Source organism: Choristoneura fumiferana, chromosome 26, assembly GCF_025370935.1.
Source record: "Choristoneura fumiferana chromosome 26, NRCan_CFum_1, whole genome shotgun sequence".
Classification (NCBI taxonomy): Eukaryota; Metazoa; Arthropoda; class Insecta; order Lepidoptera; family Tortricidae; genus Choristoneura; species Choristoneura fumiferana.
In genome coordinates, this window is record NC_133497.1 from 6075258 (window position 1) to 6087531 (window position 12274).

At 39.4% G+C, this 12274-nt stretch overlaps 2 protein-coding genes across 4 annotated transcripts in view; one reads left to right on the forward strand and one right to left on the reverse strand.

Annotated features, from left to right (window-relative positions):
• LOC141442835 (serine protease 27-like) overlaps positions 1-12274 on the forward strand; it is an 87212-nt gene that overhangs the window by 23177 nt on the left and 51761 nt on the right. The window lies entirely within an intron of this gene.
• The window catches only part of LOC141442846 (uncharacterized), a 12342-nt gene continuing 8038 nt past the window's right edge, over positions 7971-12274 (reverse strand). The window contains exons 4-5 of the mRNA XM_074107989.1: positions 11085-11245; positions 7971-8000 (exon numbers count right to left, since the gene is read on the reverse strand). Of these exons, the coding sequence (XP_073964090.1) occupies positions 11109-11245 (137 nt within the window). The 3' untranslated portion in view covers positions 7971-8000; positions 11085-11108. The remainder of the gene's footprint in view (positions 8001-11084; positions 11246-12274) is intronic.

Genomic DNA, 12274 nt, shown 5'->3' on the forward strand with positions numbered 1-12274 from the left:
TATGGGGTCTATTATTAATGGCAGGTAAATTTAGTTTCATCTCCTTGCTACGGTTGGATCTAATTTCAGCAATGGTAGTTAATAAAACATGCCTTGACGGTAAATAAATAAAAAATCAAGGTAGTTTTGAAGACGGTTAAAAAATTTATTAATTATTTTGTGGGTAGTTTTGTTTTGTTTTCATAAAACGTATGTGGGTACTTGGGGGTTACAGTGACAAGTTAAAACGGTGGTTGTGGTTCGTTAGTCTAACAACTGGTAGCATGGTGTACGGTTGTTCACTCTGAAGATGAGCTCTGGTTGAGTTCGAAACGCGTCAGTGTAGTGTGGTGGTGGTGATAGATGGGTTTGTGTGATTTGTGTGTGTTCTTACAGTGTGGAGGTGGAGGAATGCATGAACACGCATATTTGCATAAGCTTAGCTATCGTAAGTCGCGGTGAGCAAGGAAATTATTTTAGTTCATTTAAAAATGGACCTTTACCCGCAAGTTAGCTCCACCCATCCATCAGTACTTTAGTATGTGGGTTATAAGTTCTAACTTTAGAACACCATTCCTACAACTATGCCAAAATTCGCTTACACACGAGTTTTTTCCCCGAGAGGCAGTTTTTGGTCTTCGTTGGGTAGGCTGTTTAATTTGTATCAAAAGGGAAAATCTAAAGACTCCACTATTTTTAAAGTTGTTGAACGTCGCTGTTGTTTATTTGACAATACGATCTAAGTTTTTAGTACACTGTGTCTTAAGGGCGGTAAATAAGGAAATACGAACGAGAGTTATTAGAAGCCGAAGTCGAAGACTGAGGACTTTAATGACTCGATGTTCGTAATTCTAGTATCGCCCGTGCGACATACAATGTTTTTTCATCACATTTGCGAGTAAAATTTTATATTTGTAAAAGAAAAATATAATTGTTCCAAATATTGGCGATACCTTAGGCTGCGCTCTTGGCAGCGCCCGCCCTCCCCTCCCCTCCCGCAGCACGCGCCTGACGTGCGTGTGCGTGGGCCAGCGCGCGCAGCACCATCAGTACGGGTGATGACTCATTTACCGACCTTGGGCTTCATGACAAGCACATTACGGCCGAGGGTTTTATTTGGGGGGTTGCAACCAAGGTAGCCTGCATGTTACGACACTGTTTACGAGCAAGTGTGATGAAAAATTATTTGCTCGTATTACAGGCCACACCGGTATTTAGGACACTTGTGGTAATAAATAAGAAGACAAGGAGAGTACTTGCCGTTCATGTTGCCAGCGCAGAGTTTGTCAACAGTGATGAACCATTTTGAACCAGCAGCCACATCAGCGATGCACTTTTCCCTATCCACGTACGGCATTTGCGCCGTCTGCAGCACCATGGGATGCAAAACCGTCCTCCGATGTCAGGCCCAACCTGTAATCTGTTCTTTAAGTTTTATAATTGGCACAGAGGACCCTTATATTGGTCATCAAAAACGCAGGGGAGTACAACATTAATGTTATTTATTATTTATTTATTGATTTATTTATTTTTTAGTTATATTGGAAACTATATTTTCTGTCACTTAAATTTAGATTTGTCACTAAACTGCGATACCCTTATTATAATATCTATCCCTAAAAATATATATTAGTCATAGTCATTAAACAAAACTGTCTCTAAGTATGAATCATCAGATTAATGTAAATATGTAACTAGTTATTTATTAGGTAAAATACCATTTATTATTAGTTTAAAAACATAACCCTCCTTTGGGCAGCCGGGGACAAAAAGTTGGGTATTTTTCTTCAAACCCATAAATGGTTCTTGTTCATGACTGGTGCCAACACACATTTTTACGCACTGTCGAGTGGTATTTTTTAACGCCCGACGCAAAAAGAGGGGTGTTTATAAGTTTGACCGCTGTGTGTCTGTGTGTGGCATCGTAGCTCTTAAACGTAATCAACGTAGCATCGTAGCTCGCATTTGAATGCGGTTTTTTTTATTTGAAAGCAGGTTTTCTAGCGATGGTTCATTGACATGTTTTATCAAAATCGGTTCAGCCGTTTTTGAGATATTGAACTTTGAAGTTTTTCTTGGTTAGGTTATAGGAGTGTGATTTCAAAATAGCCACAATGAACGCCAACTCGTCACTCGCATCCACCGGTTGCCCGCAACTCTCACGGTGTCATCAGTCCACCTAGTAGGAAGGAGGCCAGCCAGCGGTTAGTCTTCTGGTTCGTGATCGCCACTCGAGGATGTTTCTCCTCCATCGGTTCACGTCCTTCGAGCGATGTGGCCCGTCCATTGCCACTTGCATAATTATTTTTACAGCTACCTACGCATAAGACTCAGACAATCTTACCGTCCCCTTATTAGTACTTCGCAGCTGTTCTTTGTCAAACTCGGCGCCGAAGTCGACGCAGACGGGCCGAATGTAGGTGGTGTACACCACCGGCGTTGACATGAAGACCAGGGCGATGTCATCTTGGAAGTAGCGTTCTTCACCCGAATATGTATCTGGAATCTTAATTTCTTCGACCTGGAATACAATTTATTGAGATATTATTGAAACCAGGCGTGGCACCACGACACTCAATTGTGATGTCTAAAGCGCTAGAATTATTTATACCCAACGGCTGCCGTATGATCTCAGAATACTTGTAACATTAAAACCGGTGTTTTTATGATTTTATCTACATCCATGTCATAACTTCCCTGCAATGTTCAGAGACGATAAGCAAATGACCTATGGACCTATATAAAGAAACTTCTAATTGTATCTTATCTTGAGTGACCACTAACGGCCCATACTTAGATAGGGTTCCGTAGCCATTACGAAAAAACTATCTCTATAGGTATAATACATCTGTATAAACTCGGTGTCTGTACTTACATTAAAAATATTTGAGAAAAACTGTTACTAGTGGCCTTTATTAGCGCAATAGAACCCAACAACGATTTTTAGAATTAGACGTATTGTCAGTTTGTCTATGCATTCGTTCACGCTAATCTCAGAAAAAGCTTAACGCAGAAGGATGCGGTTCACTGATGTGCTATCTTTGCCTTGGATTAACATTTAGTGTTTATTTCTTTCGGTTCACAATTAAAAATCGGCCAAGAGCGTGTCAGACACGCCGAAAATAGGGTTCCGTAGCCATTACGAAAAAAAAAGTAATATTTTTCTAAGAATTTCGTATTTTATACGTAATCATCCAAGTTCAGGTATATTTTATACCAAAGGCTGCTAATTACTCTTCAACTAAGTACTAATTAGGTATGCTCAAGCAAACTTAGCCGTTATAGTTTTCCTTGTAAGTTTGATATACTTACTACCATCCTGAATTTTTTCAAATTTTTCCACCCACCGGATAGATTTTAGAGGGGGGGGACGCTCGATTTTAATGAAATTTGCACTTTAAAGTTGAATATTTCGCAAAAAGATCACTTAATCGAAAAATCGTTTTAGCAAACCCCTAATGGTTGTAAAAGACCTATTCAACGATACCCACACTATAGGATTGGATAAGAAAAAAAATCACCCCACTTTACGTCACGGCGGTACCCTACAAAAATTTTTTTTTTAATTTTTAATTGTACCATTTTGTCGGCATAGTTTACTTTTATATCGGTGCAAAATTACAGCTTTATAGCATTGATAGTCCCTGAGCAAAGCCGCGGACGGACAGACAGACAGACAGACATGGCGAAACTAGAAGGGTTCCGTTTTTTCCATTTTGGTTCCGGAACCCTAAATAGATACATCAATTAAAAGATTATTATCGAACAGTTTTAGAATAATCGTGGTTGATTTTGCGAAAACTTCGGTTGAGTATTCATTAAATTTTTGATCAATTATAGACTATAAAATGATTTCAGGAATATAACCCATGTCCCATGCCTGCTATACTGCCACATCTCAAAATTTTGATTTCTTAGAATTATTGCAGATTCGTATTCAGAATTGTTTAATTTACGACCTTATTTCGAGAGCTATAGCAAAAAGTGTGCTTTTATTCACAAGTGGCCGTATGCATTTGACAAAAAATTGTCAGTTGACTCTCTGCAAGACAGCCACTTGTCAGTCAGTTCGCACTCGAAAGCCGGATTTTTGGAGTTGTGGCTGTATAGCATACTGTTTACGCAAACGTAACATCGTAGGTCGGGTCGTGTAGAAGTCACTTTACGGGAATGTGTAAGTAAACAAATGCTGTTTTTAGTGAGGTTTAAATACAGTTGTGTTTAATTTGATCAAAGAGTGAGATTTATTGGTGTACGCGTCGATTGTTGTTAAAGGTAACTTTTAGGTAGGTAGTTTAATAGAAGTGTAGCTCACAGGGTGTGACTATTGTTATTCAGTGTAAGCATTTATCGTTCGTCATTGAATTCAGGGGTTATTTACTTGATTTAAACACATCAAGTACTTCATTCATTTAAGTCAATATGCCTCCTAAAATTCATGCAAAATTCAATTTATGTCGAATATACGCATGCTGACAGATTTCGCTAGTACAATAAGCGAAGCCAAGGTACATCAGCGGTGGCAGTAGCTAAACGTAATTTCGGTTCATATTTAATCAGTTCGTACTAGCATATGAAGCGTTGCTTGGTCTTTCGTAGAGGAGATTCCTGAGGAGAAATGGAACAAATTCACGCACAGTTAGTGAAATCAATAAGTTACTTGTCAGGTTGGAGCAGGCATCGGAGAGCAGGGGGTCCGCAGACGAGCCTAGGATACATCGTCATAGCCAGGTATGGCAAAGTTGCCTTCATTGACTGCCTAGTTTAGCGGCAGGCAATGGAGTGGATGTCATTCTTTGATCTCTTTCAATCCTTGGTCCATCACGGGACATTTCAGACTCGAGAAGCATTTTTTATTTGCGTGCATCACTGTCAGGTGAAGCTCTTTCACTTATACGTCAGCTACGATGGATGGTCAAAATTATTCAGTGGCACTGAAATTGCTCACAGATAGGTATCAGAATCACAGGGTGCTGGTAGATACATACTTGTCACAGATCACCAACCTACGGTCATTATCAATGTTGAGAGGTTAAGGTCAGCTTTCTATGATCCTCTCCGAGAGTCTATTCAGGCACTGGAAAAGCTCAAACAACCAACTAACGAATGGTCATTTTAATTGTATTTTTAATCATACTATTGCGTGACTTACCGGAGAAGTATTGCGAGCTGCCACATTCATTTGACACTGAGGATAAGTTTCATCAAGGTATTAGGTGTTCAATGGGATCCAGTGTCAGACTCAATGGCATATCAATCAACGTGCACTAGGTCACCCCCTACGAAACGTAGCGTGCTCAGTACATCGCACGTTTGTACGACCCGTGTGGTTATTGCGCACCAGTCATATTTCGATTCAAAGTATTCTTACAGTCATTATTCTCGGATGGGCTAACTGGGACGAGCCAATCAATCCAAATCAAATCAATCAGTGGGACGAACTTACGCAGGATTCAATCATTTGTCTCATTTACGATTCACCGGTGTGTCTCACTACCGAGCGCCATTTCATACTCATTGCACGGTTCGGCGACGCTCGGAGCTGGGATACGCGGCGAGCGTCTATCTACGGACGGTGGATGCGTCGGACATGTCAAGGACCAAGGCGGTTCATCTCGAGGTGGTTTCAGCATTGACGATCGAGGCATTCATCGCGTCGTTCACCAGGTTTGTCAGCCGACTAGGGCTGCCTTCACTCGTCCGATCGGATCGAGGTACCAATTTTGTTGGCTCTAATTCTTACCTGCGTGATGTCAACAGTTTCTGGTCAATAATGAGACTGTACTCAAGGGAATTTGCACGTCAAATATTCGCTGGGAATTCAACCCAGCAGGAGCTCTCACATGTCTGGTTTGGTAGAGTCAGCTGTCAAGCATGCCAAGCTTTTACTCAAACGAGAGGCTGGAGACACTATCTTCAATTTGAGAACTATAACTCTATTTTCAAAATAGAGTCCATATTGAATTCAAGGCCGTTAGTTCTATGAGTGAGGATCCGTCAGATCTCGAAGTGCTCACACGGGGGCACTTTCTCATTGGTCAACCATTAGTAGCTCTACCAGAACCACATTGGAAGGACACTAAGACGTCGAGGTATCACGTTTTCAGGTTATTCAAAAATGTATCAATCAATCTGGTCAAGGTGGCATATTGAGTATCTCAATAATTTACAAGCGCGTAATAAATGGTATTCTCAAGTCATACTCGAACTGAATGATCTGGTTCTCATAAGGATGAGAATCACCTCCATTACAATGGAGGCGTGGTAGAGTCATTGAAGTGTATAAGGGAACTGACCAGATTGTCAGGTCAGTTAATTAAAAACTCAAGGTGGCGAACTCATACGCCAGTAGTCAAACTGTGTAAATTGCCTATTGAATATAACGTAGGTAACTCATAATCATATTTTCTATTTATTGGTAGGGCACCAATTGATATTGTTGTTATTTATAATTACTGTGTATTCTTATGTAGACCCTCAGTCTAATGGATATTGTTTCATTTCATGTGTATAATGTATGGATCACTCAACTTTAAGGATAAGTCATAGTCAATTGTATACCTACATTTTAGGATAGGTAGAGCGTTTATTCATGTGCTACACCTAAGTTATCATAGGTTGTCAGCTGTTTATCAGTACATAAGTCAATATTATTGTAAGTAGAGTCAATAGTGCTTGCAAGTGTTCAGTCCATCTTTCGCCTGGCCCTGGCAGGAAATGTTTACGCAAAACGTAACATCGTAGTCGGTCGTGTAGAAGTCACTTTACGGGAATGTGTAATGGACCCTTAAATCATTTTTATTGTTTTTGACAGCCTATGTATGTCAATGGACCAGTCACTCATTCGACCGGGCAGTCATTCAAGTCACTGAGAGACGTTGCACGTAGATAGCGATCTCGGGTCAGAGCGGAGCTCTCAGTGTCAAATCGTGTCATTAAGTAATCTAAGGTCATCTCAATATATTTATAGATATAAACAGTTGTACGGTGTCAGTAACGCGAAATATAGTGGTGAACGTAATAGCAGTTTAATTTCTTCATCATAACCTCAACCCTTCACAAGACCGGCGGCAGCTGGCTACAGGAGGCGGCAGCTGTCCAGACCGATCCAGGGGCTCGGGAGAGGGTCTGACTTCACATCATCATCATCACCGACGACCAAGGCGCGGCCTGCACATCGAACCCGCGAGGCAGCGGTTTGGTCTATTCACAAGTGCCGTATGCATCTGACAAAAAATTGTCATTTGACTCTCTGCAAGACAGCCACTTGTCAGTCAGTTCGCACTCGAAAGCCGGATTTTTGGAGTTGTGGCTGTATAGCATACATTTATCATCAAGTTTTTGAGTTGCGCCCTGAAGGAATAAAGTGTGTTCGAGTGTTATTACCATGAATGCCTTTAAATATATTCAGTATACAAAACTTGTGCCTTCAATCAATCGAAATATTTTTATAAGTGGAAAAAGATCGAGGTAGCGGAGGTAGTATTTAAATTTATGTGAACTATCATCCAAACCAAACTCTATCATCCAAATTTAGCATGAATTGTTACCTAGTGATGAATCATTAGCAATTTTACCCAGAAATCATCATTTCAATTTTAATTCTTGTTTTTTTGTGTTTGCTGGTTATTGTTATTTTTTAATTTTGTTGTTTGTTGTATTTGTGAAGGTGAATAAATGCCTTCTTTCTTTCTATTGCAAAGATAGTGAAAATATGCATCATCACAATCACAAGATGTTAGGTAAAATAACCAGTAACCGATGAAGTTAAGCTAAATATCCAAATATACAATTGCAAATAATCCAGTATCTAATGATCACTATGTAACAATATATACATATTATTATATACGCTTAAGTATGCAGTCCTTGAGTTAGCTATGGCTGAGGAAGACCACTTACATCAGACTTATGCGCCCCACGGTCCATGGCTTCGTCCCATGGTCGATAGATCTTCCCGAGGGCTACGGAGTACCTGGCCGGCTCCTGCTCCTTCCCTTGCATAAAGAAGCATTGTGCCGCTGTGTAGAGGGTGCATGTTCGTACATTAGGAAAAATACAGACTTCAGCGATTAAGGTCGCTTAGGGCCTGTTTCACCACGTGTCTACTAATTTTAGGTTTCAGATAAAAAATAATGCCGTCTTTGTTTATTCGGACAAAACAAACAGAGACGGCATCACTGATATCCGTCACTCAAAGTTAGTCGAAAATACAAACTGAGACATGGACGCACAGAAAAATCAGAAAAAGAGACCAGCACTGGAATCGAACCCTGATCCTCAGCAATCCGTGCTGCGTGCTATAACCCCTACACCACTGCTGGACAGAAATCTAGACACGAATTTTTCCTATGCATACATATCTCAGGTTGCTTATTTCTACTATGCTACTTAAGCTAAGCAGCAGCACTAGCGACATCTAGAGTCTCTGTCAAGAGTGAACGACTAAGAAGAAGGAGATAATAAACTATACGTTTATTGTTCGACCTTTTTAATGACCCAATGTTTTTTGCAGTAGGTATTAAAAATTATGACATATTTTACAAGTTAGTAGTTTAAAGTTCAAATTACAATGCATGTTATGAGTATGAGATTTTAGGCAACACGGCGTCTGGTCATCGTCTTAAGTTTTTACCTATACTGGTATAGGTACTTAGTTATTATTATTATTATTAAAATACATTTGCACGGCATTACAGTGATAAACCAATACACCGAGAAACTTACAATGAATACAATAAGTAAAGGCAGACAAATCACTTATAGATACTGGATGTACAGAACAGATGTTATGTACAGAATGGACAAGTATGACCCCAGCAGTTGGCTAATTGCGAGTGTCTGTGATCACTTACATTGGAGGTCAAAGATGGTTTATACTTTTACTACCTTGTCGATGTCACTTTATGTATTTTGTCAGGAGGCATAATATTGTGACAAGGTGCTTTAGTAAAGAGTAAAGATATTTTTGACCTCGACTGACCTACGCACATACCATGATGACCTTATGTGTCAAATCTTTTCTCACATACGGCCTTTGTCTCAGTTTCACTGTTATCCTACTAATATTATAAATGTGAAAGTTTGTGAGTGAGTATGTGAGTGAGTGAGTGAGTATGTTTGTAACTTCTTCACGCTGAAATGGCTGGACGGATTTGGATGAAATTTGGCGAAAAGTTAGTTTATAACCTAGATTGAAACATAGGATACTTTTTATGTCGATATTCCCACGGGATAGGATAAAATTTCGAAATAACAACCGCTGGGCTTAGAGTCATCAAATTTGGTGTGTAGGTAGTTGGACGTCTGGAATAACTCATGGCTACTTTTAATTCCGATATTCCCACGGATAGGGATAAAATCTTGAAATAATAAAAGCTGGGCTTAGAGTCATGAAATTTGGTACGTAGGTAGCTGGACCTCTGGAATAACACATAGGTGACTTTTTATCCCGATATTCCCACGGGATAGGAATAAAATCTTGAAATAATAACCGCTGGGCTTAGAGTCATTAAATTTTGTATGTAGGTAGCTGGACGTCTGGAATAACACATAAGCGACTTTTTGACCCGATATTCCCACGGGGATACCTAGGGATAAAATCTTGAAATAACAACCACTAGGCTTAGAGCCATGAAATTAGGGTAGTAGGGATAGCTGGACGAAATTTGGATGTATAGCTGGACGTCTGGCATCAGCGACTTTTTGACCCGATGTTCCCACGGGATACCTAGGGATAAAATCTCGAAATAACGACCGCTGGGCTCAGAGCCACTAAATTTGGTATGTAGGTAGCTGGACCTCTGGAATAACACTTAGGCTATTTTTTACTCCGATATTCCCACGGGATAGGGATAAATCTTGAAATAATAACTTAAGAGTTTAGAGTCATGAAATTTGCTACTAAATTTTTAGGTATTATAGTGGATCGACATTGCAATTGGAAATCTCATGTCGATAATGTTTGTGCTAAATTAGAAAGATTAGAGTAGATAGACATAAAAAAAAGGCTTTTTTGTTGGTTGTGCTACAAAAGCTTACCTTCATACCAAATTTCAAGTTTCTAGGACAACTGGAATTAGATACCCTACTAGTTTCCCGTTTTAACTTTTATGGTGTTTTAATAATTGTTCATTTTGATTTCCTTGACTTACCTACATAGGTATAATAGAAGTTTGATTGTTCTCTTCTTCTAACTAACTTAAAACTAGCTTTTCGCACGCGTAAACTATATTCGGTCTGGTAGTTGCAATTGAAATTTTCGGATTTTACAAAATTCCCCTGAAAATTTCAAAATTTATATCGTGATCTTCATTGAGTTTGTGTTGTGAATACTGTACAAATTCAAGACACTAACCCAGTGCTGAAATCCAAATTCAGATTCAAAATTCAAATTCAAATCATTTATTCAGTAAATAGGCCGCAATGGGCACTTTTACACGTCATTTTTTAAACTATCAGCGCTTTCGAAAGACCATCATTGCCAAGAAGTATGCGCCGCAAGAAACTTGGCAGAAAGTCATTTTTTTCAAAATAAAATAATTACAAATAAAATACTTAAAAACTCCAGTATAAAGAAATAATTACTAAATTATAATAATAATACAGGGTTGTATGGGGTCCCTTAGTTACAAAACTGTCCCGTGGAATATCGGGATAAAAAGTAGCGTATGTGTTATTCCAGACGTCCGGCTACCTACATAGAGAGGGTACTTCGTACTGAACGCGAACAAACGTATTTACAATACGAAATATCTATCTACAGGAGTGAGCTTCATTGTAAGTCTATTATCGATAAAAAATATAATATGGATACACAATCCCCCCCCCCATGGTGTTGCAGGTGTATGGGCGGTGGTGATCTCTTACCATCAGGAGACCCACTGCTCGTTTGCTATCCAATCGAATAAAAAAAAATAGACACACACACACACAAACATCACGCCTGTACTGCCAAATGGGGTAGACAGAGCAACACGAAACGTTATCGCTCCGGAGCCACTTTTAGCAATTTTAGGTTTTAATATGGGGTATAATATTATGCTGATATGAAATTGTGGCTGCGGTACAGTTTATGGAATGTAAAAAGACTCAATGATACTTGCCAGATACGAGAACCTTGGTGGAGATCAGAGAACCGGCGCAGATCTGCATGTAGGGACGGAAGGTCTTGTCGTAGATGCCTGCAGCCAGGGCAGCTCGCCGCGCGGGGTTCTCTCCCCGTTGTAGATAAGGGGCTCGCCTCTTGGTGTGGATGTCCCACAATCTAAAGGCATAAGACGAGCATTCTTGAGAGAAGAGAGAGAGAGAGAGAGAGAGAGAGAGAGAGAAGAGAGAGAAACATTATTTACACATTAGAGGGAAATAATAAAAACCGGGCAAGTGCGAGTCGGACTCGCGCACCGAGGGGTTCCGTACACATTTAAGGTATGTTAACGGGAATCGTGTGCCAAATAATACGTAACAAACAGTAACCTACTCGTCGTATTCTTGAAATTTATACCTCCTGCTGCGCGGAGCGCTAGGGTTGGCGACTACACCTATAAGAATAATAGTTTGCGTACTTAGTATATTACTAAAACCTGTTTTGTTCAACGACATATTTACTATATATTCGTCCATTCATTCCTAAAAGGGTCGGCAACGCACCTGTGATTCCCCTCGTGTTGCGAGGTTCCATGGTGACGGTGAACGCTCTCCATGACCCGTCTGCTACGTTTGCCCCCTCTTATATAAAAAACCCCTCTTTTTGCGTTGAGGGTTAAAAATGGGCATAAAAAAGTTACCACAACTTAGCCGAACTCCCCATAAATTTTGATTATTCTAATAACTAACTGTCATTTGTACCGAAGAGACAAATAAGAATACGAATAAACAATCGAAGTTTTTAAACTTGTGAATTAGTAAAAATCATAAATTCGTTGGCTTTATATTCTGATAAGTACAAGATTTAATTTGTAAATAGCAAATTGCATATTTTTTAAATGTAATTTTCTATAAATAGACACATTAAGATGGTTTACATTTTATTGAGTATGTTTTAGCCGATTTTAGTTGTTATCGACCCATAGATGTCGCTACCACCGTGATAGAAACTAGAAACGTTTTTCTGTACATAATGTATAAGAAATGTATTTGGTTGAGTACTAAACGGATTGGCATATAGTCTAGGATCCGAACTTGAAAAGATCTTCACCGGTATGATAATAGAATGAAATGTATTTTATAATAAATTTAGTATTTTAGAAAATTATTAGAAATGGATTTGCTAAAAAAAATCCTGGACGGCTATTTT